This window comes from Nerophis ophidion, linkage group LG27, assembly GCF_033978795.1.
Source record: "Nerophis ophidion isolate RoL-2023_Sa linkage group LG27, RoL_Noph_v1.0, whole genome shotgun sequence".
Lineage (NCBI taxonomy): Eukaryota > Metazoa > Chordata > Actinopteri > Syngnathiformes > Syngnathidae > Nerophis > Nerophis ophidion.
In genome coordinates this window covers 14,177,065-14,204,146 of record NC_084637.1, presented here as the reverse complement: position 1 = coordinate 14,204,146, position 27,082 = coordinate 14,177,065, and the positions used below count along the sequence as shown (strand labels likewise).

General features: G+C 40.6%; 2 protein-coding genes across 8 annotated transcripts in view; both read left to right on the top strand.

The window, feature by feature from the left end:
- Positions 1-1,980: 1,980 nt before the first annotated feature.
- On the top strand, positions 1,981-7,004 carry LOC133544010 (sodium/myo-inositol cotransporter-like). Its single transcript, XM_061888985.1, has 4 exons — positions 1,981-2,614; positions 2,691-2,886; positions 3,893-4,020; positions 4,091-7,004. The coding sequence occupies exons 1-4, from the start codon at positions 1,981-1,983 to the stop codon at positions 5,170-5,172; spliced, it is 2,040 nt and encodes a 679-aa protein (XP_061744969.1). The 3' UTR covers positions 5,173-7,004.
- A 3,001-nt stretch (positions 7,005-10,005) lies between these two features.
- Positions 10,006-27,082, top strand: part of LOC133544524 (ATP-dependent RNA helicase DDX3X-like) — a 45,680-nt gene continuing 28,603 nt past the window's right edge. For 6 of the 7 annotated variants that reach the window (XM_061889949.1, XM_061889947.1, XM_061889945.1 and 3 more), the window contains exon 1: positions 10,006-10,351. In XM_061889949.1, the coding sequence (XP_061745933.1) occupies positions 10,307-10,351 (45 nt within the window). In that variant the 5' untranslated portion in view covers positions 10,006-10,306. The remainder of the gene's footprint in view (positions 10,352-27,082) is intronic. The other variant, XM_061889950.1, reaches the window with a different exon arrangement.

The following is a 27,082-nucleotide window of genomic DNA, read 5'->3' as shown; positions in this document are numbered from 1 at the left end:
GTTTTGCCATCAGAGCATGCCCTCATTATTATTGACTAGGTGAAAAATCGGAGAATGTTGACTGCGAGTGATTTCCGAGAGAGACACTAACCTACAGAAAACTCTCGCAGCTGAGCCACATTACAGTGATCAAAGAGCCGCGTGCGGCTCCGGAGCCGCGGGTTGCCGACCCCTGCCCTAGAGTATGTTAATTAATAATTATTATTTCACACCATGTACAGTACAACATGATATTTTGTTTGCTTACATTTTGTCATTTAAAGTTTGTTCACTTCCTGTTCAAAAAACCAAAATACAAAAATTAGCTAATATGAGTAAAAAACAAATAAATAAACGCACAGTATACAGAAACTTTACAGCTTGTTCAATGGTAAAGGAAAATATGAAATAAAGATCTTTAAAAAAAAAAAATACATTGGACTAAATCAAAAAACATTGAAGATATACAGGACAAGGGGTAGAAAATGGATGGATGGATGGATGATAAGAATACAAACTTTTGTAAATGAGAAATATAAACTAGAATAAGTTGTAGTAAGTGAAGCTATTAGACATTAATTAATAAGTAAACAGATAATGGAGTAAAGATTTTAAAGGAAATACATTAATCACAAATAAATGGTGAATATAGATTATCCATCAATGAAGGCAATAACGGGCATAGAAAAGGAAGAAGTAAAAATGTTGAAAATAAAGTAAAACATCAATAAAAAGTAATATAATATTATAGAATTATTATTGAGGCGACTTGTCCAGAGTGTACTCCGCCTTCCGCCCGATTGTAGCTGAGATAGGCACCAGCGCCCCCCGCGACCCCAAAGGGAATAAGCGGTAGAAAATGGATGGATGGATGGAATTATTATTGGTCAATTGTAAATGAATTAGTGAGAATAAGTACAGATATAAAATAAATAAATATTGGATCGTGAGCGGACGCTGTATCGATCCGTTGTGGTGAAGAAAGAGCTGAACCGGAAGGCAAAGCTCTTAATTTACCGGTCGATCTACGTTCCCATCCTCCCCTATGGTCATGACCTTTGGGTCATGACCGAAAGGACAAGATCACGGGTACAAGCGGCCGAAATGAGCTTGTAGAGATAGGGTGAGAAGCTCAGAAATCCGGAAGGAGCTCAAAGTAAAGCCTCTACTCCTCCACATCAAGAGGAGCCAGATGAGGTGGTTCGGGCATCTGGTCAGGATGCCGCCCGAACGCCTCATCTGGCTCCTATTGATGCCACCTGAACGCCTCCATAGGGAGGTGTTTCGGGCACGTCCGACCGGTAGGAGGCCATGGGGAAGACCCAGGACACGTTGGGAAGACTATCTTTCCCGGCTAGCCTGGGAACGCCTCGGGATCCCCCGGAAGAAGCTGGACTTCCCTGCTTAGGCTACTGCCCCGCGACCCGACCTCGGATAAGCGGAAGAAGATGGATGAATGGATGGATGGATGGATGGATGGATAAAGATTGGAGTAAAGATTTTGACTGAAAGGCACCATTTTTAAATAAACTCTGGACAGAGATTAAGCAATCATTTATCAGTAAAGATCAATGAATGAAATATATTTATTGATTTTATGAAATGTAAATTTTACATGTAGTGCTATCAGGTGGCTTGCCTTACACTGTTGTTTCTGTATGTTTCAGCTTTGACGACTACCAATTCGACCATCGATTTCAATCTTTTCATTCGCTAAGGTGGAAAACGTTTCAAGAGCAAAAGTCCATCCATCCATCCATCATCTTCCGCTTATCCGAGGTCGGGTCGCGGGGGCAGCAGCCTAAGCAGGGAAGCCCAGACTTCCCTATCTCCAGCCACTTCGTCTAGCTCTTCCCGGGGGATCCCGAGGCGTTCCCAGGCCAGCCGGGAGACATAGTCTTCCCAACGTGTCCTGGGTCTTCCCCGTGGCCTCCTACCAGCTGGACGTGCCCTAAACACATCCCTAGGGAGGCGTTCGGGTGGCAAAAGTAGCAATTCAAAATGTCAGGCAATATGGAAGTGGTGGACATCCTGGTTGTGGCTGGTTACTTCATTATCGTACTGGCGATTGGCTTCTTGGCCATGCGCAAGCCCAGTAGGAACACGTTAAAAGGTTACTTCCTGGCAGGCCGCTCCATGAACTGGGCAGCCGTCGGGGCCTCTCTATTTGTCAGCAATATCGGGAGTGAACATTTCATTGGACTCGCCGGATCAGGCGCTGCAAGTGGTCTCGGCGTGGCTGCGTGGGAATTAAACGCTCTGTTGCTGCTCCAGTTGTCAGGCTGGATCTTCGCACCCGTCTATATCTACTCAGGGGTCTTTACCATGCCGGAATACCTGTCGAAGCGCTTCGGTGGAAAGAGACTGAAAGTGTATTTTGCTGTGTTATCGCTCATACTTTACCCCCTTACAAAGATATCTGTGGACCTCTATGCTGGAGCCTTGTTCATCAGGGAGTCTTTGGGATGGAACCTGTATTTGTCAATCATTCTGCTCATCGCCTTGACGGCTTTGCTGACTATCACCGGAGGACTTGTCGCGGTCATCTACACAGACGTGCTTCAAGCTGCCCTCATGGTCATTGGCGCTGTCTGCCTCATGTGCATCAGCATTTACAAAGTGGGAGGAATTGGAGGTCAAAACTTAATCTTACCAGTTTGTGCCTTGGTGTTAAGTGATTGTTTACAATGATCTTCTGCTGTGGTTTCCAGGAATGATGACCAAGTATATGCAGGCTGCCCCGAACATCACTGCCATCTTGTTGTCTTCTCCCAACCTTACATACTCTGAATCCTGCCACCACTACTTCAACCCAGAGCCAGATGCTCTAAAGATCCTTCGAGGACCCAAGGATGCACATCTACCATGGCCTGGGTTCCTTCTGGGCCAGACTCCTGCTTCCATATGGTACTTGTATAGAGAAGCTGTGCTTTGGATCTTGACACCATGGGCTTATCTTATACAAAAGTATTGGCCCAAACGGGTCTGCTCATGATGGCATCAAGTATTTTGGTGAAATATGCAATTTTCACTCTGGTATCCCTTTCAACCAGTAGTATGGTACTTAAAGCTTGAAGATAGATAGATAGATAGATAGATAGATAGATAGATAGATAGATAGATAGATAGATAGATAGATAGATAGATAGATGGATAGATGGATAGTACTTTATTGATTCTTCAGGAGAGTTCCTTCAGGAAAATTAAAATTCCAGCAGCAGTGCACAGAGTTGAGATCAATTTAAATAAAAGTAAAAAGTAAATAATGGGGGTTTAAATGGAAACAAAATAGAGAAATATTACAATAAGAATAAAAAAATAAAAAGCAACAATGGGAATAAAAATATAACAGTAAAATAAGAATATAACAAGACAAAGTAGGCAGTAGTGACCATGTTATGAAAAACGTATCGCACTGTTATTATTTTGCATCCCCTGTCATCCGAGTACCCCCCGCCCTCTTCCCCAGAGAGGAGTTGTACAGTCTAACGGCGTGTGGGACAAAGGAGTTCTTGAGTCTATTAGTCCTACACTTGGGATGAAGCAGTCTAGCACTGAACAGGCTCCTCTGGCTACTGATAACGCTATGCAGAGGGTGACTAACATCATCCAGGATGCTCACTAGTTTGTCAACAGTCCTCTTCTCTGCCACCATCACCAGTGAGTCCAGTTTCATTCCGATTGTAGAACCGGCCCGCCTGATCAGTTTCTCAAGTCTGGAGCTGTCCTTCTTAAATGTACTGCTCCCCCAGCACACTACCATGTAGAACAGAACACTGGCAACCACAGACTGGTAGTACATCGACAGGATGTACTATCAGTCTGTGGATCACTGTGGATCAAACAATGGATCACTGATTAAATTGAATGGTGCTTCTCCAAATGCTCTAAACGTGAATGTTCTAAATTCCAGGTACTGGTGCACAGATCAAGTGGTCATGCAGCGGATTCTTGCAGCAAAGAACATAGCCCATGCCAAAGGCTCAACCGTAATGGCTGGCTTCCTGAAAATCCTGCCCATGTTTGTCATTGTCATACCAGGTACAGTCCTTAGTTTGGACTGTGCACCTAACCAACGCATCACTGATTTTGTGTTTTCTCCCGATTCCAGGGATGATCTCCAGAATCTACTTTACCGATGAATTGGTGTGCATCAGCCCGGAGCATTGCATGGAAGTGTGCGGCTCCACATCTGGCTGTACCAACGTGGCCTATCCGCGGCTCGTCATGGCCATGATGCCCGCCGGTCTTCGCGGCCTGATGATGGCCGTCATGATTGCAGCGCTCATGAGTGATTTGGATTCCATTTTCAACTCAGCAAGCACCATCTTCACTTTGGATATTTACAAGATGCTGCGGGAGAGTGCATCTTCCAGGGAACTGGTGATTGTTGGCAGACTGTTCGTAGTCTTTATGGTGATCGTGAGCATTGGCTGGGTGCCCGTCATTATCGAGATGCAGGGAGGCCAGATGTTCTACTATACCCAGGAAATAGCAAACTACTTGACTCCTCCCATTGCAGCCGTCTTCTTACTTGGGGTCTTATGGCACCGCTGTAATGAAAAGGGTGCTTTTTGGGGTGGGGTGGTTGGCTTTGTCCTTGGAGTGCTACGTCTGGCGTTGGCGTATGTATATAGAGAGCCTCACTGCAGCAAACCAGATGAGAGACCAGCATTCATCAAGGATGTCCATTTCATGTATGTGGCAGCCATCCTGTTTTGGACAACTGCTCTGGTGACTGCGGTTGTAAGTTTCTGCACGCCCTCACCCAGAACAGACCAAATTCGAACCACAACCTGGTGGGGCTTAAACCAGAGAAAGCTCGACCAGAAAGGAAAACCTGGAGAAGAAATTAATTTGAAGAAGGTTAATGGAGATGAAGAAGGTCCTCTGGTCCAAAATGGTGGCCTGGTCATAATTCCTGATCCTAAAATGCGGGAAAAGGCAGATTGCGAGTGGCAAGAGGAGGGCGGCTCTCGAGAAGCAGCAGGCAAGTGTAGCAACAAGCTTTTTCTATGGTTCCTGGGATTTCAGGAACCACCACCCAAAGTTCAGGCCATGACGGCGCAAGATCATGAAAAGCTGGTGAATGAGCTTCTAAATGAATCTCCTAAAACTAAAATAATCCTCAACGTGGGGATGATTACAATTTGCTGCATAGGGATCTTCCTTTTGATCTTTTTCTCCGTATAGGTAAATTTAGCAATGCTCAAATTCAGTCTCTTTTTAATGAATCTTGATTACTTTTAGAACAATCAAGTGGATCTTAATCTTGTGGATTCAAAATAACACCTGCTACCTCTTTTGAACCTATAGAGACTTTTTATAAAGCCTAAAGTTAAGATATGCAGGAATTGTAATTGTAATACACACTTTATAGTGAGTATAACTGCAGTGCCTTTTGGTTTTGTATACTTTGCAGGAAATATACTTACTACTTCTTTTTTTTTTTTTTTTATTAATCAGTACCAACACAATATTACACAATAATACAATAAAAGTACAATTGCAATTCCAAAACCAAATCCGACCCAGCAACATACAGAACACCAATCAACAGAGCAATTGAGAGGACACCCTAATATGAAACAAAACAATCCAAAAGAAGTCAAACAAAAATCCATAGTATCAATTACAGTATCAATATTGACAATAATTGCAACATATCAGTGATTAGACAGCCCTCATTTACATTATCATCACAGCCATTTATAAAAAATAAAATAAAACCCTTTAAAAAATGAACAATAATGTCACAGTGGCTTACACTTGCATCACATCTCATAAGCTTGACAGCACCATTGTGTCCAATATTTTACACAAAGATAAAAGAAGTCATATTTTAGGTTCATTTAACAGTTAAAACCTCTTCTTTTGATATACGGACATGGTCAAAAGTTTACATACACTTGTAATGAACAAAATGTAATGGGTGTCTTGAGTTTCCAATATCTTTTAGTGACAGAGTGATTGGAACACATAATTGTTTGTCACATAAAACATTCATGAAGTTTGGTTATTTTATGAATTTATTATGGGTCTACTGAAAGTGTGACCAAATCTGCTGGGTCAAAAGTATACATACAGCAATGTTATTATTTGTTTATATGTCCCTTGGCAAGTATCACTGCAATAAGGCGCATCCACAAGCTTCTGGTTGAATTTTTGACCACTCCTCTTGACAAAATTGGTGCTGTTTGGCAAAATGTGTTGGTTTTCTGACATGGACTTGTTTCTTCAGCATTGTCCACACATTTAAGTCCGGACTTTAAGAAGGCCATTCTAAAACCTTCATTCTAGCCTGATTTAGCCATTCCTTTATCACTTTTGACGTGGCTTTGGGGTCATTGTCCTGTTGGAACACCCAACTGCGCCCAAGACACAACCTCCGGGCTGATTATTTTAAATTGTCCTGAAGAATTTGGAGATAATCCTCCTTTTTCATTGTCCATTTACTCTCTGTAAAGCACCAGTTCCATTGGCAGGAAAACAGGCCCAGAGCATATGACCAAACAGCTCAATTTCTGTTTCATCTGACCACATAACTTTCCTCCAGAAGGTCTCATCTTTGTCCATGTGATCAGCTGCAGACTTTAGATGATCCTTAAATGTCGCTTCTGGAGCAAGGGCTTCCCTCATGCATGGTAGCCTCTCAGTCCATGGGGATGCAAAACACTCTTGAGTGTGGACACTGACACCTGTGTTCCAGCAGCTTCCAATTCATTGCACATATGCTTTTAGGTGGTTCTTGGTTGACTCTTGATCGTCTTGACCAATTTTCTCTCAGCAGCAGGTGATAGCTTGCGTTTTCTTCCTGATCGTGGCAGTGACAAAACTGTGCCATGCACTTTATACTTACAAACAATTGTCTGCACAGTTGCTCTTGGGACTTTAAGCTGCTTTGAAATGGCTCCGAGTGACTTTCTTGACTTGTATTCCAATTGAACACAAAAAATACTGAACAAGACGATATGGAAACTAACACATTTTTCAATATGGACCACGAAGACCTCAAAGATGTGGAAATAGAGAATGATACATGCACTGATGTGTACGAGTCGTCCGGGAATAAAAGGGCATTCACCATTTGAAAGTGTTGTGTTGAGTTACTGTTAACTTTAAAAAAAGTCTTACAGTAGTCAGTACACCAGTGATCAGTGATTACTGCAAACTGCCGTTTTTGCTGACACGCCAAATAAAGAGGCATTATTGATAGGGGAAAAGTTGAAGCAAATATACACCAATTATCGGGCTTCATTTGAGAAGCTAGGTCTGGCTGCTGTTGCTATCTGCACAAAATATGTAGCTAAGGCTACATATTTATTATTATTTATTTATTTATATTAGGAAAATAAGTTGACATCCATCCAGCAGAGCAATAATGTTGATTATTCAATAACATGGCAAATTCTTGCATCCAGCACACCTTACAACAGTGGTAATAAAAGATGCAACCTATGCTTAAAAGAGAAACTGTTTATTATATATCATCCAGATCTATCATCCCTCAACAAGCGCAGTGAAATCATTTCAACATGCCGCCACAGACGGAAACACCTCCTAGGTAACACATGAGCCAATCACCACACCCTATGCCTGCCTGTACCTACCCACTCTGTGCCCTATATAAACCATTGTATGTGAATGCTTCCATTAAAATCTCCTGATGATTGAGGGAACCCCTCATGAAAGAGTTCTGTAGAGATGAAGTAGTCTTGTGATTTTTCCCACACCTACATATATATATATATATATATATATATATATATATATATATATATATATATATATTTTGAATTACTGCTGGGTCAAACTCACTTCGCAAAATAATTAGCGCATGCTTACTATGGTCAAACTCGTGACGTCACGAGTGACACTTCCCCTGTCAGCATTTTCAAAATGGAGGAGGCTGATTTCAATACCGGTAATTTGAAATTGCATAAACGGAAGAAGATTAAGCGCTATTCAGTAGGATTTAAGGTCCAAGCTTACATCACAGTCAAATTTTTACTGCATGCCTTTGGTAAGCGCAGGAGTGGGAAGAGGTTTTAAATTAATTAGCGCCCCGGCGGCAATTCAAGGATATACGGCAGGGGTAGGGAACCTATGGCTCTCGAGTCAGATGCGGCTCTTTTGATGACTGCATCTGGCTCTCGGATAAATCTTAGCTGACATTGCTTAACATGATAATTAACTAATATTTCTGCTGGTAATCACAGTGTTAAAAATAACGTTCAAATTATAAAACGTTCTCATGCATTTTAACCCAACCCTCCGTTTTCTATCGCACCTGTTCAAGATGTCGCATTAATGGAAAGAAGTATTATATTTATTATTGGTTAACTTTTAGAATAACAATGTTATTAAAAAGATTAAGATACTTATTATACTCTTAAAATGTTGGTCTTACTTAAAAATGCACGCATTTCGTTGTATTCAGTGTTAAAAAATATTATATGGCTCTCATGGAAATACATTTTGAAATATTTGGCTTTCATGGCTCTCTCAGCCGAAAAGGTTTCCGACCCCTGATATACGGTATATATATATATATATATATATATATATATATATATATAAGTATATATATATACACACACACACATGTATGTATGTATATATATATATATATATATATATATATATATATATATATATATATATATATATATATATATAAACACACACATGTATGTATATATATACAGTATATATATATAATATATATATACACACACATGTATGTATGTATATATATATATATATATATATATATATATATATACACACACATGTATGTATATATATATATATAATATATATATATATATATATATATATATATATATACACACACATGTATGTATATATATATATATATATACACATGTATGTATATATATACACACACATGTATGTATGTATGTATATATATATATATAAATATATATATATACACTGTATATATATATATATATATATATATATATACACATGTATGTATGTATGTATGTATATATATATATATATATATATACTGTATATACATATATATATATATATATATATATATATATATATATATATATATATATATATATATATATATATATGTATATACACATGTATGTATGTATATACAATCTTCTGAATTCGGAAGTTTCAAAGTTGGCAAGTATGCCATACAAGTATAACCCATCCATCCATCCATCTTCTTCCGCTTATCTGAGGTCGGGTCGTGGGGGCAGCAGCCTAAGCAGGGAAGTTCAGACTTCCCTCTCCCCGGCCACTTCGTCTAGCTCCTCCTGAGGGGGTCCCGAGGCGTTCCCAGGCCAGCCGGGAGATATAGTCTTTCCAGCGTGTCCTGGGTCTTTGCCGTGGCCTCCTACCGGTTGGACGTGCCATAAACACCTCCCTCGGGAGGCGTTCGGGTGGCATCCTGACCAGATGCCCAAACCACCTCAACTGGCTCCTCTTGATGTGGAGGAGCAGCGGCTTTACTTTGAGCTCCTCCCGGATGACAGAGCTTCTCACCCTATCTCTAAGGGAGAGCCCCGCCACCCAGCGGAGGAAACTCATATCAGGCGCTTGTACCCGTGATCTTATCCTTTTGGTCATGACCCAAAGCTCATGACCATAGGTGAGGTTGGGAACGTAGATCGACCAGTAAATTGAGAGCTTTGCCTTCCGGCTCAACTCCTTCTTCACCACAACGGATCGGTACAACGTCCGCATTACTGAAGACGCCGCACCGATCCGCCTGTCGATTTCACGATCCACTCTTCCCTCACTCTGAACAAGACTCCTAGGTACTTGAACTCCTCCACTTGGGGCAAGGTCTCCTCCCCAACTTATTACAAATTACAAAAAAATAGCCCCACCATAAAACATATACAAAATATATACAAAATTGAATAGTTATTTTGTGTTCACTTTTCAAATATATATTTTTTTATTTTATTTGCGGCTTTTATTTGGACCTTTATTTTCTCCACCATCACCGGATGTTTTGCTCTATTTTATTCACGCGCGCTTTATCGGGCCAGCTTCATTCCCAGCTGTAGAAGAACTCGCCATCAGCTGGGGGGGTTTGCATCAAGTACCACCTTGGTGGCCAAAACATCGTGTCATTTTTTTTTTTTAGCAAACGGGGGGGTGGGGAAAAGTGCATTGTGCAAAGTGTTGGATATTTAACAAAAAAACTGCAGAGTGTCTCTTTTGTCGCGGCCAGGCAGGCGACAAAGGAGCAATAACATCACATCGAAACCCCGGCAAACAAAGAGGTGCTTTTCTCAACGTCAACATTTTTCCCCCATATTCCTTAGTGATGAGTCATGTGTCCGTCGAGAATGTCCACGGTCTAGAACAGCAGGTAAGTGGCTCCTTTTCATGTCGCTTATGGCGTCATTCAAGGGGGAAAAAGTCTTATAACAGTGTTAGCACGCCGGCTAGCCAATAAAGGACCGCTAGCAGGATGCTATCTCGCTAGCTATGGGTGCGCTTCAATCGTTCACTCGCGTGACTTGAGGCTGAACGTTATTGTTATTTCTTCCTTTAAAAGTCACATTTAACACACTCCAATTGAGCGTCTCGTGTTGTGGACTTTATCCAGCTGGGAAAATGTTGCATTTGTTCAGCGCAGCTGAAAAAAACAAAAAGCTCGGCCTCCCGCGGCTGTGCCCGGTCAGCAAATGAAACGCACCCATCCGCTGTTATCTCCACTGCGTTTGTCTTGCAGCTCGACGCCAACATAAAATGGAGGCGCGCGGCGCTGCGGCTTGTGGAGTTCACATCGTTCAAATGCTTCCTTCGACGCTTTTACACGCTTTTATTTTGTGGCTTGTACGTGTTGTGACCTGAATTAAAAAGCCCTGCGTCACTGGCGACGTAGCCCAGTGTTTTTCAACCACTGTGCCGCGGCGTGGGAGATGATGTCATTTCACCTACCGTATTTCCTTGAATTGCCGCCTGGGTGCTAATTATATTAAAACCATCTTCTCACTCCTGCGCTTACCTTAGGCATGCGGTAAAAGTAAGCATGCGCAAATTATTTTAAAAACTCTTCTCACTCCGGCACTTACCAAAGGCATGCGGTAAAAATTTGAGTGTGATGTAAGCTTGGACCTTAAAGGCCTACTGAAACCCACTACTACCGACCCTGCAGTCTAATAGTGTAGATATCAATGATGAGGTGGCGACTTGTCCAGGGTGTACTCCTCCTTCCGCCCGATTGTAGCTGAGATTGTCACCAGCGCCTCCCGCGATCCCAAAAAAGGAATAAGCAGTAGAAAATGGTTGGATGGAAATATTAACATTGCAACACATGCCAATACGGCCGGTTTAGTTTACGAAATTGCAATTTAAAATTCCCCGCGGAGTATTATGTTGAAAACGTCGCGGAATGATGACGCGTGCGCGCGACGTCACAGACTGTAAGGAAATATTAAGCGATGCACGACTCGTCTGCTTTAACCGCATAATTACACAGTGTTTTGGACATCTGTGTTGCTGAATCTTTTGCAATTTGTTCAATTAATAATGGAGAAGTCAAAGTAGAAAAATGGAGTTGGGAAGCTTTAGCCTTTAACCACACAAACACACGGTGATTCCTTGTTTAAAATTCCCGGAGGTGAAGCTTTACTATGGATCAGAGCGGTTAAGCAAACATGGATCCTGACCAAATGTCAACCAGCAGTTTTCGGTGAGAAAATTGTGGTAAAAAGTCGCCTCTTACCGGAGATCAGCTGAGCTTGCGGCGTCCATACAGTTGCCGTCGACTTCCCTCAGACACTGGCGTCAAGACACCCGTGGAGAAACCCCTCCGACTATCAGGTACTATTAAACTCACTAAAACACTAGCAACACAATAGAAAGATAAGGGATTTCCCAGAATTATCCTAGTAAATGTGTCTGAAAACATCTGAATCCGTACCAATGCAATCGCCTTTTTTTTTTTCTTCTTTCTTTTTTTTCTAGTCCTTATCTATCAATATCCTCAAACACGAATCTTTCATCCTCGCTCAAATTAATGGGAACATTTTCGTTTTCTAGGTCCGAATAGCTCTTAATGCTGATTGCGCCAATTAAAAACAATGTGAACGTGTGGAGCCCTGCAACTTGTGACGTCACGCGCACATACTTCCGGTAAAGGCAGAGCTTTTCTGTTAGCGACCAAAAGTTGCGAACTTTATCATCGATGTTCTCTACTAAATCCTTTCAGCAAAAATTTGGCAATATCGCGAAATGATCAAGTATGACACATAGAATGGACCTGCTATTCCCGTTTAAATAAGAAAATCTCATTTCATTAGGCCTTTAAATCCTACTGAATAACTCTTAATGTTCTTCCCTTTATGCGATTTCAAATTACCGGTCTTGAAATCAGCCTCCTCCATTTTGAAAATGATGACATGGGAAGTGTCACTCGTGGCGTCACAAGTTTGACCAGGCGGTAATACTAAGCATGCGCTATTTATTTTGGGAAGCGAGTTTGACCCGGCAGTGATTCAAGGCAGGCGCATACTATATGTCCTGCGGCAATTCAAGGAAATACGGCATGTGGGTTATAAAATAGTTTTTGCAATTCCATCCATCCATCCATCTTCTTCCGCTCATCCGAGGTCAGGTCGTGGGGGCAGCAGCCTAAGCAGGGAAGCCCAGACTTCCCTCTCCCCAGCCACTTCGTCCAGCTCTTCCCGGGGGATCTCGAGGAGTTCCCAGGCCGGCCGGGAGACATAGTCTTCCCAACGTGTCCTGAGTCTTCCCCGTGGCCCAGGGAGGCGTTTCGGGCACGTCCGACCGGTGGCATGAATTGATTAACGTGGGCCCCGACCGACTTAAACAAGTTGAAAAACTTATTCGGGTGTTACAATTTAGTGGTCAATTGTACGGATTATGTATTGAACTGTGCAATCTACCAATAAAAGTATCAATCAAAACCAGATGCCTGAACCACCTCATCTGGCTCATCTCGATGTGGAGGAGCAGCGGCTTTACTTTGAGCTCCTCCCGGATGACAGAACTTCTTACCCTATCTCAGTGGTTCTTAACCTGGGTTCGATCGAACCCTAGGTGTTCGGTGAGTCGGCCTCAGGGGTTCGGCGGAGGTCAAAACACACCGAACTCATCGTGTAAATACAAACTTCTCCCTATCGGCGTATTTCGGATACGGCAACAGCTGACTGATTTGCAGGTGTGTAATTTGTTTTGAGTTGGTTTTGTTGTTCTAACAAGATGTTCATGCCCGGTTCATTTTGTGCACCAGTAAAAAAAAAACATGGTAAAACATTAGCATGGGAAACATATTCACCATTAATTAGTGGCTTATTAACATGCAAACTAGTAACATATTGGCTCTTAACTAGTCATTATTAAGTACTTATTAATGCCTTATTCGGCATTATAACCCTAACCAAATAACTCTAAATTAGGTAATTATTACTTAGAATATGTTCTCATTAGGGATGCACCGAAATGAACATTTGTAGCCAAAGCCGAATAAAATTTAAACGCTTGGCCGAAGACCGAATACCGAATAATGAATGCAGTTTTTCTAAAAAAAAATCATATTGCAGAAATAGCCTGGAATACATTTTTGGACATGTTTTTCAAATAAAGTAATTTTTTATTGAATATTGACATTTTTTTAATATTCAAATAGCCTTTGCTTTTCAAAAAAAGCACAAAGTTGTTCATTTATATTAGGCCTTCAAACAAAACATGCATTCCCCCCCAAAAATTAAGTGCATTACAGTGGATAAACCCACAACAAATGAATTAGTGTCCTTTTGGCAAAAGTCTGCTTAGCCACAGTAGATAGGCTAATAATGTAAACAGAAGGCTCAAGTAAATCTCAATTAAGTGTGTGCTTGTAACGTCATACACTTATAAAGGTAGCCTACACAACGGGCTAATAATATAAACAGGAGGCTCAAGTAAATCTCAAAAAGTGTGTGCTTTTAACCTCATACACTTATACAGGTAGCCTACACAACAGGCTAATAATGTAAACAGAAGGCTCAAGTAAATCTCAATTAAGTGTGTGCTTGTAACGTCATACGCTTATACAGGTACCCTACACAACAGGGTAATAATGTAAACAGAGGCCCCACTGAATTTGTGGACGCGGGCTGCAACACTGTCATACATCTCCGGTATGCACACATCAGAGAAATATCGTCCACAACACTAAACGGTTGATCATCCAAAGCCATAAACTCCATTACCTTCTTTGTAATTCCGTTTGCTTTGGCACTGTTAGTCGCAAACTTTTTCGTCCTCTCAAAGACGTCGGGGTGGGCGTTCTCGTGTTGTGACCAGCTCTCCTTTCAGCTGCTGCAGCTGCAGCCACAGCCATCTCTTTCTCGTACTCGGCATGCTTTTCTGGGTGTTTGGCTTTTAAATGATAAATTAAAGCAGTAGTGCTGAAGGTCTTTGCTGAGGCACCTCCTCGAGACAGTTAGGCTGAACATTCGTTGCAAACTGCAATACTTTTGTCACTTTCCGACACTTTAAAATATCTCCACACTGCTGATATTTTTCTGAAGGCGCTGGGTTACAACGTCACCGCGTCACTGCACGTTGGTTGATTGCGTCACCGCGTCAAAAATTGCGTCATTGCGTCACACGCCACTATTCGGCCTTGCTTTTAACTCATTCCACCGAAGGCCGAATGTGGCTTTTTTTTCCATATTCGGCCGAATATATTCGGTTACCGATTATTCGGTGCATCCCTAGTTCTCATAGTATCCAAATAACTCTAAATCAAGTCTTTCTTACTTAGAATAAGTACTCCATACTGAAGTGTTACCAAAAACATATAACTTTGTCTTGAATTTGAAAAAAAAACTTTTTATTTTTCACTGTGAATGCACATTAGAAACTGGTGGGGTTCGGTATCTACAACAAGGTTAACAACCACTGCCTTATCTCTAAAGGAGAGCCCCGCCACCCGGCGGAGGAAACTCATTTCGGCCGCTTGTACTCGTGATATTGTCCTTTCGGTCATGACCCAAAGCTCATGACCATAGGTGAGGATGGGAACGTAGATCGACCAATTATAATCCGCAAATAATGTGCCGTTGTTGAATGTCTGTGTTGTTTAGAGCTCTGGCACAGTAACCATGTTATATTATTCCATATCAGTAGGTGGCAGCAGGTAGCTAATTGCGTTGTCGTGACCCAAATATGCAGAGCACAGCGGAAGGCAGAGTGCAGGTAAAAAGGTATCCGAGGCCCCGTTTACACTAAGCTGGATAAGGTTATCCAGGGTAAATCACACCTAACCATATCCGTGTCCACACACAACAATACCACCGTTTAAGACCCCCCTCCGTCCGCCGGAGCAACGCGACCTGGTACGCATGCGCAGAAAATGCGCACGTCATATTCAGTTCTAGTTCTTCAATTGAACTTATTTGAACAACTGGGGGTGGTATAGCTCGGTTGGTGGAGCAGCCGTGCCAGCAACTTGAGGGTTCCAGGTTCAATCCCCGCTTCTGCCATCTGAGTTACTGCCGTTGTGTCCTTGGGCCAGACGCTTTACCCACCTGCTCCCGGTACAACCCACACCGATTTAAATGTAACTTAGATATTGAGATTCACCAGAAAAAAAGCGCTATATAAATATAATTTTCTTCACTTCACAATATCCAGAGTTGTGGTATTTCAATTTAATGGAATCCCAAATTTTAGTGAATCACACTTGAGCCATCATAAATTAATCAAATCTTAATTAGACATGTAAACAATGTAATAAAGAACATTTTACAACAATCAAACTAGGGATCTCGATATTTGGTCAGGACGCTCTTTTTCACTCTTTTGCCTTCACCTTCATTGTCCATTCCTTTTTGGTGACTTTATATACTCTGGACTTAGACGTTGAGTCCTTGACATACATGGCGGACAACAACAAATACAGCCTGCTTTGCCAGGCCAAAAGCATTCGCCGTTTTCCTCGACGGCCAGGTAATACAATGCACACGCTACCTTTTTTGTCACATCCACGGGAGCTCGCATTCTCGTTGTCTCTCCTTCCAGAAATGGACAAAGTTTTTCGCAAAGTAGAAACACAGCTGACCCAGCCGGACATAGGAAAGTTCTCTTGCCTGTCTTGTCTGAGAATTGTTGTATCCGAAATGGCTGCAATCGCTTTCTCTTAAGGTATTCATGTGTGATTTCCACAAGCGTCTGTACATGTTGAAGAAGGAGAAACACGGGCATGTCTGGATGACTCGCTTTCATATTTCCAGTGGTTAGCTCCAAGTTACGAAACCGCTATATTATGATGCTGGCTGTGACGTGTTCTTTCTGATGTCACTTCCTGTGTGGGCGGGGTCTTTCTGGCGGCACTCTCTCTCCGAACTCACTTTGCAAACGATCAGCGAGTCCATACAAAGCTAAGTGCCTGAGATTCAAGAATTACACGTCAGACTTACCCGTGTAAAAATCCGTCCGAGAAGGGGGACCTTAAACGCTGGTTTGGTGTGGCTGAAACGGGGCTTTGGCTAAATAATTATTCATAGAAGGGGTTAAACGACTTAGTGTAGACATGGCCTAATGCATGGGTCACCAACGCGGTGCCCGCGGGCACAGCTAGTCCGTAAGGACCAGATGAGTAGCCCGCTGGCCTGTTCTAAAAATAGCTCAAATAGCAGCACTTACCAGTGAGCTGCCTCTTTTTTTTAAATTTGATTTATTTACTAGCAAGCTGGTCTCGCTTTGCCCGACATTTTTAATTCTAAGAGAGACAAAACTAAAATAGAATTTGAAAATCCAAGAAAATATTTTAAAGACTTGGTCTTCACTTGCCCATCCATTTTCTACCGCTTATTCCCTTTTGGGGTCGCGGGGGGCGCTGGCGCCTATCTCAGCTACAGTCGGGCGGAAGGCGGGGTACACCCTGGACAAGTCGCCACCTCATCGCAGGGCCAACACAGATAGACAGACAACATTCACACTCACATTCACACACTAGGGCCAATTTAGTGTTGCCAATCAACCTATCCCCAGGTGCATGTCTTTGGAGGTGGGAGGAAGCCGGAGTACCCGGAGGGAACCCACGCATTCACGGGGAGAACATGCAAACTCCACACAGAAAGATCCCGAGCCTGGATTTGAACCCAGGACTGCAGGACCTTCGTATTGTGAGGCAGACGCACTAACCCCTCTGCCACCGTGAATGGATGGAAAAAAAATGGATGGTCTTCACTTGTTTAAATAAACTCATTTATTTTTTTACTTTGCTTCTTATAACTTTCAGAAAGACAATTTTAGAGAAAAAATACAACCTTAAAAATGATTTTAGGATTTTTAAACACATATACCTTTTTACCTTTTAAATTCCTTCCTCTTCTTTCCTGACAATTTAAATCAATGTTGAAGTTTTTATGATTAAAATTCAAAAAAATTATTCTGTCAAATCTAGAAAATTTGTAGAATCAAATTTGAATCTTATTTCAAAGTCTTTTGAATTTCTTTTTTGTTCTGGAAAATCTAGAAGAAATAATGATTTGTCTTTGTTTGAGATATAGATTGGTTCAATTTGTTATATATTCTAACAAAGTGCAGATTGGATTTTCACCTATTTAAAACATGTCATCAAACATATATACTTATTGTGAGAAATTATTAAGATGATCAGTGTTTCCACAAAGATACATTTAATGAATTATTTATAATAATCAATCAATCAATCAATGTTTACTTATATAGCCCTAAATCACTAGTGTCTCAAAGGGCTGCACAAACCACCACGACATCCTCGGTAGGCCCACATAAGGGCAAGGAAAACTCACACCCAGTGGGACATCGGTGACAATAATGACCCAGTGGGACGTCGGTGACAATGATGACTATGAGAACCTTAGAGAGGAGGAAAGCAATGGATGTCGAGCGGGTCTAACATGATACTGTGAAAGTTCAAAATGGCTATTTCTGGCAATTTATTTAAGTGTGTATCAAACTGGTAGCCCTTCGCATTAATCAGTACCCAAGAAGTAGCTCTTGGTTTCAAAAAGGTTGATGACCCCTGGCCTAATGCTTAAACCAGAAATAAACAGAAGGCGAGTGCCGCTAAGAAAAGGCATTAAAGCTTAGGGATGGCTATGCAGAATGAAACTAAAACTGAACCGGCTACAAAGTAAACGAAAACAGAATGCTGGACGACAGCAAAGACTTACTAACCCGACTTTTGCGAGATCCTTGTAGTTCGCTGAGTTCCACACAAAGATGTGGGACATTTCTTAATAGGAGCTGTATTTCAGAAGGCGGGGCCTTGTGAAAAAAAAATCATTGTATGTGATTGGATAAACCACTTGTCCGTTATCTTAAATGACGTGATACTTCAACCACTCACATTGAAATCAACCCATGATGCTGATGAGAGTGACGCTGGGAAATCCAAAAATGGACAGCCTACATATTGGATAACGACAGAGCAAAAAGTTGTATTAAATATATTTTATTAAATATTCGATAGATTTGACAAAACATTTGCAATAACAGAATCAATGTCAGCACATGACTCCTCGCTGCGTGCCGCCATTGTTGTTTGACTCAAACATTTGCTTCGGTGTTATGTCACATCTATGAAATCCCGCCCGGCGATTCTGATTGGTTCATTATTTTTTTGCTATCTTGAAGGAGTATGTAATGCCCTCGAGGCCAGATTTTTGTGTGGAGTACAGCGAACTACAAGGATCTGGCGAGAGTCAGGTTAAAGACTTACAGCGTGTGGAGCAGAGAAGGCGTCCACAAAGTACATCTGAACATAACATGACAATCAACAATGTCCCCACAAAGAAGGATAGCAACAACTTGAATAGTCTTGGTTGCTAAAATAAAGTAGGTGCGGGTTATAGTGTTTTAAGGAAGACTTGAAACTGCAACAGGAAAACACCAACACAACAGGAAAAGCCACCAACATAGGAGCGCAAGACCAGAACTAAAACACTGCACACAGTGAGTGATTGTGTGATGTGACAGGTAACTGATTGTGTGATGTGACAGGTGGATGACATTACACCTGCTTTCAGTCAAGAGCTATAGGGATCCATGGTTAGGTATGGTTTAAAGTCGTATTCAACAATTGCAACAACAACGTTTTACTGTCAACTGAGTTATGTTTTTTAATGATTTTTGCTGGTGGTATGCCTCTGGATTTTTTAAATGGAAAAAAATGTGCCTTGGCTCAAAAAAGGTTGAAAAACACTGACGTAGCCATACCACTGTGTCTGCTTAACCAGCACAAAGTTTCCATCCATCCTTTTTCTACCGCTTGTCCCTTTTGGGGTTGCGGGGTGTCACTGGAGCCTATCTCGGCTACATTCGGGCGGAAGGCAGTGTACACCCTGGAGAACATGCAAACAACAATCAGAAAGATCCCGAGCCCGGAATTAAACTCAGACACACACTAACCCCTGTGCCACCGTGACTAAATGTACCAAATTTGAGGTTCCTCATTGCTTGGATATCTCTAAATCAATTAAGTAAACTGTGATGTGGCTAAAAGCTTTATCACTATATAAGTTTTTATATCTATCGGCATCGATAATTATTGGGGGTTTTTTTATGCCTGGAAAATTTATGATCCAGGAGATAAATATATTATGTCAACATTTTTTTTCAAATGTAACCGTTCTCTGATTAAAATCCCCTCAGTTATCACGGCAAAAGTGAAAGGAAAGGAAAAATCACAATGAACACTTAACAAAAACTTCTTAAGATGAAGGTGCAAAAATAAAGAAGTTGTAAGAAATGCTTAATAAAATGCAAGAAAATAGTGTGAGAATGAAAACATTGAGAAACCTGAGAACAATTTTTTTCGGGTTTACTGCCAGGAAGTTTTGTGTACGATTCAAATTGGTATTATTCTTATACAAGTATGAAAATTAATTTATATTCTGTAGTAATTATTGAACCAGATTATTATTTTAAAGTAGCACGTTTGTTATATATTGTTATTTATTTATACAGTCCTGAACTTTAGTTCCTACCTGTTTCAACACATCCGAATAGGAAACGGACAGGGGTTGAAAAGAAAACATGAGTGTGGCGAATGACTATGGTCCGTTTGGAAAAAATCCCCAAAACTGCCATATTGACATTTTTCACTGTTTACTTTTACTGTTTTTACTGCCCTGTGTCACTAGCGAAGTAGTCATCCCTCTCTGTCTGTTTAACCAGCCTACCAGTTTGGAGGCTAAAAATGACTAAATGTACCAAATTTGAGGTTCCTCATTGCTTGGATATCTCTAAATCAATTAAGCAAACCACAAATTTGCACTTTTTGTTGCTGTACAACAGGCCTCAAATTTGAACTTTTTTATGTCGCAGCAAGCGTTTCCTTAAAGGAGGGCTCATATTTTAAGGCAGTGTTTTTAAACCTTTTTTGAGCCAAGGCACATTTTTTTCATAAAAATACGGCGGCACACCATAAATGGGTTGTACTTGTATAGCGCTTTTCTACCTTCAAGGTACTCAAAGCGCTTTGACACTACTTCCACATTTACCCATTCACACACACATTCACACACTGATGGAGGGAGCTGCCATGCAAGGCGCCAACCAGCACCCATCAGGAGCAAGGGGGAAGTGTCTTGCTCAGGACACAACGGACGTGACGAGGTTGGTTCTAGGTGGGATTTGAACCAGTGACCCTCGGGTTGCGCACGGCCACTCTCCCACTGCGCCACGCCGTCCCTCCATCCATCCATTTTCTACCGCTTATTATCTTTTGGGGTCGCGGGGGGGGGCTGGAGCCCTATCTCAGCTACAATCGGGCGGAAGGCGGCGTACACACTGGACAAGTTGCCACCCCATCGCAGGGCCAACACAGATAGACAGACAACATTAACACACTAGGGCCAATTTAGTGTTGCCAGTCAACTTATCCCCAGGTGCATGTCTTTGGAAGTGGGAGGAAGCCGGAGTACCCGGAGGTAACTCACGCAGTCACGGGTAGAACATGCAAACTTCACACAGAAAGATTCCGACCACGGGATTGAACCCAGGACTACTACTACTATTGTGAGTCAGACACATTCACCCCTCTACCACCGTGCTGCCCACGGCACACCACCAGCAGAAAAGGTTAAAAAATGAAACTCCACAAGGTTGTCGTGCCTTATTTTGGGTTTGTTGTTGTTTCCTGTTTGTAGTGCTTTAATTCCTGTCTTGCGCTGTTATTTTGGTGACCCTTCCTGTTTTGTTGGTGTTCTCTTGTAGCAGTTTCACGCCTTCCTTTGAGTGCTATTGCCCGCACCTGCTTTGTTTTCACAATCAAGACTATTTAAGTTGTGCATACGCTATCCTTCTTTGTGGGGTCATTGTTGATTATGTCATGTACGGATGTACTTTGTGGATGCCGTTTCTGCTCCGCACGCTGTAAGTTTTTGCTGTTGTCCAGCATTCTGTTTTTGTTTACTTTGTAGCCAGTTCTTTTTTACTTTTATTTTGCATATCCGTCCCTATGTTTCAGTGTCTTTTCCTAGCGGGACTTGTTTTTTGTTAATTTTTGGTTTATGCGTCAGATACCTTTTTACTTGCACGCTGTACTCTGCATATTGGGATAGCGACAAAACATCCTCGACGCGTTATGACTTCTACAAAGCAAAGAACTACCTGCTGCCACCTACTGATATGGAGTATTACATGGTTACCCTGCCATGGTCTACACAGCATAGGTACGAGACAACGGCACATTGTCATAATTATTGATTAGCAAAACATATTTTTTGGACCAATTAAGTGAAGTTGCATAATTTCCCATGGCACACCAGACAATATCTCGCGGCACAAAGTGTGTGTCGTGGCACGGTGGTTAAAAAAAACACTGTTTTAGGGCACTGCGGCAAGTTAAAAGGGCACCAAGGCAAACATTATTTTCTTTCCAGACAGGGGCTCCAAAGCATGCATGCATAGATGTACAGTAATTCATTATTAACATAAACTTGTCAGCTTTTTGTCATTAAATGATGCCTTTACCTCTGTTTACGTTTTGATAGAGGGAAGTATTTTTTTCTATTAGTTTTTTGAATTATGTACATGTAGATGCTACATCGGGACGGATCCATTAAGAGTTTTAGCAGAAATATGTCTCATAGGAATTAACTACACACAATAAAACATTAACAAAATTATGTGTCAAAAGATTTTTAAAGTTATACCTTTGTGACATACATTTTTTTTACAAAAAAACATGGCGTTTACTTTTTGATATCAAAATAAAACACAAAGGAGTTTAGCTAATGAAGATAGTCTAACCCCCCCTTGTGGTTCAGTACAACAGTTTGGCCAACAACAACAAAAAACATGAGTGAGAGCAAATTTCCTCACCTCATTAACTCCGTCACAGCAGCTGATGGACGCTGTGTTGTCAAAATGAAAGCAACATCATATACTTTTTCTCCTTCGCTGTATAGTTTTAGTGTTGGGACTAGTGTATCCAATATTGTCCACACCTGTCTCCATCTAACAGCAGTCCATTCTTAAACACATGGAGGGAAGCGAGGGACAATGACTGTAGAGTCCCGAAAGAGTTGGTGCTGCAACGAATTCTGGGAATGTGTTCTGTTGTGTTTATGTTGTGTTGCAGTGCAAATATTCTCCCGAAATGTGTTCCATTGTTTTTTACTGTGCTCTCACTATGTGGCATAGGTTTAGGACAGTGTTGACGTTGTTCATACGGCCACCTTTAGTGAGACATGTAGGTCTTTTGAGTAGGTATACTCCGAGGGTTGACTCCTAGAGCGAGATTTACGGTGTTACGACATCGTGATTAGGAAGCCAAGCGATGAAAGTGCGCATGTGTCTGACTTTGTGTTGTTTAAAATGAATTAATAATTATAGGGTTTTCTGTCATTTATAAAGGAGGCTGTGTTCCTAACCTTCTGTAATTTTATCTTTTATTTATCATTATGCCCTTGACTATTATATCCCTTGTCCATTAGCAAGTAAAGAGTCATAGGCTGTCACGGCAAGGTGTTGCCGCCAATGTCGGTAAATTTTTTAGGGCATTACGGCAAATGAGACGGTGGTTGCAGCAATGGCCGCAGTTGCCGTGGTGAAATTCGAGCCCTGGTACAAGAAAATTTGTGTTGAGTGATGTGGCTGAAAGCCGTATCACGATGTAAGTGTTTATATTGATCAATATCAATAATTATTGGTATTTTTTTTAGACATGTGAAATTTATGGTTCAGGAGATAAATATATTTCAAGTTAAACATTTTATTTCAAATTTAACCTTTCTCTGATTAAATCCCCTCAGTTATCATGGCAGAAATGAAAGGAAATGTCAACACAACCATGGAAACTAAACACAATTCTAAATCCACGAAGGACACTTAACAATAACTTCTTAAAATTAAGGTACAAAAATAAGGAATATGTAAAACATGCTTAATGACGTGTAATAAAATAGTGCAATGTGTGAAAATGTAAACCTAGAGAAACCGGAGGACCAATTTTTCGCAGGTTTACTGCCAGGAAGTTATGTGTTTTTTTTGTGCACCATCGAATCTAGTGGGTTATTCTTATATAAGTTTGGAAATTAATTTATGTTCTGTAGTAATTATTGGACCAAATTGTTATTTTAAAGCAGCATATTTGTCATATTTTGTTATAGGATTGTACGGTATACCGGTATTAGTACAATACCGCGATACTAATGAATCATATTCGGTACTATACCGCCTCTAAAAACTACCGGTCCCCTGCGCCCCCGTCATGATATTGCTGGTTTACGAGCAGACAATCATGTTCGTCAGTCTACAATCACGGAGTACTTACAAGCAGACACAGTGTATGGACAGAAAAGGGAGAATGTACTCATTTTGGCTTAAATACTAATGATAAAGGTGAAGTTATAACACTGAAACGCTCTCAGAAAGAGATGCTTTAAGACATGGCAAGCTAGCTAGTGGCTATAGTCCAGCTCTAGTCGGCAGTGTTTTAGCTTCTGAATCACTAATCCTCGTCTCCATGGTGACAAAGTAAGTAAGTTTCTTACAAGTATCATCCCTTCAGGACAAGGAATAGCTAAACATGCTTCACTACACATCGTAGCTCACCGGCGTCAAAATGTAAACAAACGCCATTGGTGGATCTTCACCTAACATCAACTGTAATTATACCAAGTACAAGACTGTATCTCGTCGATACTAATATGATTACATTGATATTTTTTGGCACCACATCTTCTTTTTGGTTTTGTAAAATTTGTATTATGTTTATAAACTAAAGAAATATGTCCCTTGACACATGAGGACTTTGAATACGGCCAATTTATGATCCTGTAACAACTTGGTATCGGATTGATACCCAAATTAGTAGTGTCTTTAAAAACTAATATAAACCATCCAAACAACAAAGAAAAAAATATTATTACATTTTAACAGAAGTGTACATAGAACATGTTAAAAGAGAAAGTAAGCAGATATTAACAGTAAATGAACAAGTAGATTAAAATCTCATTTTCTACCGCTTGTCCTTAATAATTTTGACAAAATCATTGAATGGAAAATGACACAATATGTTACTGCATATGTCAGCAGTCTAAATTTGGAGACTTTGTTTGCTTACTTACTACTAAGACAAGTAGTCTAGTATGTTCACTAATTCATTTATGGACAAACTTGCAATAAGAAACATATGTTTAATTTATCCTAAGATTTTATCGACCCAGGCTTTGTATCCTTTCAAAAATATGGCAACACTGCAAAACAAATTTTGGAAGTTTAAATGTGTTGACAAATACAAAACCTAGTGCATTTTTAAGTAGGGCTGTAACGATTGTCAGGGTATTCATTTAAGGCCATGGTAATAACATTGTGGTATTGTCCCCGCAAATGTAAGACTTGGTAAAATTGTCATAGTGTGTAAAATAAAGTAGCAGAAACGTTCAGGATAAACACACTTACTGTAATTGAACACAAACATAATGCTATAATGTTGTAATCATTTTTACTCCTACAAACATGTATATTTTAAGTGCAAATAGTTGTGAGAACATCCACTGTTTCGAGCAAATATAAAAAAAAACTTAAGAGTTGAGTGTCTTTTAAGTGACGATGTAAACATCCAGTGTAATAAGTGTAAAACAGTAATGTTCATTTTGGTATCGTACAACTTTTAATTTCTGAGAGGCAGTGTCCTCAGCAGTAATATTATTTTTGAAAATGCTGTTCCTCAGAAAAGTTAATTGACAATTTTACTTTTAATCATTTAAATATCTCACCAACTGATTCATAGGCTTGCTGGCTTTAATTATAATTTCCAGGTTATAATTTCTCAAGGAGCTTCTCATATGTCTTTCGCCAGTAGGCTTTGAAACGCTCGAGACGTTAGTGATGTGCTTTGTTTTGCAGTACCAAGACTTTTATTACCTCCGCCAAAGAGATAATGTTTTTATCTGGGTTTATGTTTGTTAGCAACTTAACTCAAAACTTTATGGAGGGATTTTGATGACATTTCCAGGAAATGTCCAGAAAAAAATAATTTGATCTACTACGAACATACTTCTCCAGCCTACTTTTTGGTAGATAAGTTTTTTGTTCAAACCGGCCAACGCAAAAGCGCTAGAAAAAAACTACACTCACCAAGTTTCTGTTTGATACCATCACACATCTCGGCATTATTGTGAGGATTTCGAAACTGTAATACTGCGGTATCTACACAACTGTTACAGCTCTAATTTCAACACACTGAGCAAGGTACACAGACAGGAAACACTTCTTATAGCCAGCCTATTGTTTAAGTACTGTTAAATTAATTTGTGCCTGAACAGGGACCATATATTGAAGCACATTTCGCCATAAAACTGCGTAAACATAATGAGTTCCAGCCTTGACAAAAGTTCCGATTTTAGTAAAGGTTTGTAGACTTTGAACACAATGTAAAGTGCTTTACAGTAGTATGTATCAAACTAATTCAAGAAGGGGTTGATGTATCAACTTTCTTTTTATTAACAAAGCCAAAACAGCTGAACTTTATTCTTTTGTACACCCTGCTTTCACAAACACCCACACACACAGTGTCACTAGCCCTGTGGTGAACTCACCATTTAAAATCACACAACTCCTTAACTGTAGCAGTCAGGTTGCACCAGTGCTTGGGAATAGAAATCAGAATCCACTTTACTGTCGTTTAATATTCTTTCCATGCAGTGAATTAAAGGGGTGAGGTGGAACTGTCGACATCGCTGTGGATATTTCCTGAATATTTCAAACCAACTCAACTTATCTAGAAGTTAAAGATAACATACCACTGATAGTCTCACACACACACTAGGTGTGGTAAAATTACTCTCTGCATTTGACCCATCCCCTTGTTCCACCACCTGGGAGGTAAGGGGAGCAGGGAGCAGCAGCAGCGATGGCCACGCTCGGGAATCATTTTGGTGATCCAACCCCAAATTCCAACCCTTCATGCTGAGTGCTAATCAGAAAATGCTGTAAAAAGGCTATAAAAAGCCCACAAAGTACTAGGGGTGTAACGGTACACCCCTAGTACTTTGGTTTAGAGGTTCGGTACGTACCTTGGTTTAGAGGTCACGGTTCGGGTCATTTTTGGTACAGTAAGAAAACTACAAAATAGAAATGTATTGGTTATTTATTTACCAAATTTGTAAACAATGGCATAACATACATATACACACAGGGTCCATTGCCAGGGTTAATGTGGTCTACATATATGAAATAAAAACTAAATAAGGTAAGGCTCAGAATGTTTTCTTAACAAAACCTTTCTACATATAAAGTGCTTTTTTTGATTGATTGATTGATTGATTGAGACTTTTATTAGTCGATTGCACATTACAGTACATATTCCGTACAATTGACCACAGAATGCTAACACCCCAATAAGTTTTTCAACTTGTTTAAGTCGGGGTCCACGTTAATCAACATTAAACTGCCTCAAGTTGTTGCTTAGATTAAATAAAATGACAAAATCTTTCTTCGGGCTTATTGTTCTTCCACCGTAGAAGTGGGTCAAAATCTAGTTTTTAATGCAATACAGCAACCCCCTTTCACCCCGGACGGGACAAGCGGTGTAAAATGGATGGATGGTCTTAAATGTGCTGCTATAAAAACATTTGTTATT

Bases quoted from the DNA above. Each gene is read 5' to 3' on its own strand.
- LOC133544010 (XM_061888985.1), top strand. From the start codon at position 1,981: ATGTCAGGCAATATGGAAGTGGTGGACATCCTGGTTGTGGCTGGTTAC. The intron at 2,615-2,690 runs GTCAAAACTTAA...TGTGGTTTCCAG, and splicing joins CAAAGTGGGAGGAATTGGAG to GAATGATGACCAAGTATATG. The intron at 2,887-3,892 runs GTACTTGTATAG...TCTAAATTCCAG, and splicing joins CAGACTCCTGCTTCCATATG to GTACTGGTGCACAGATCAAG.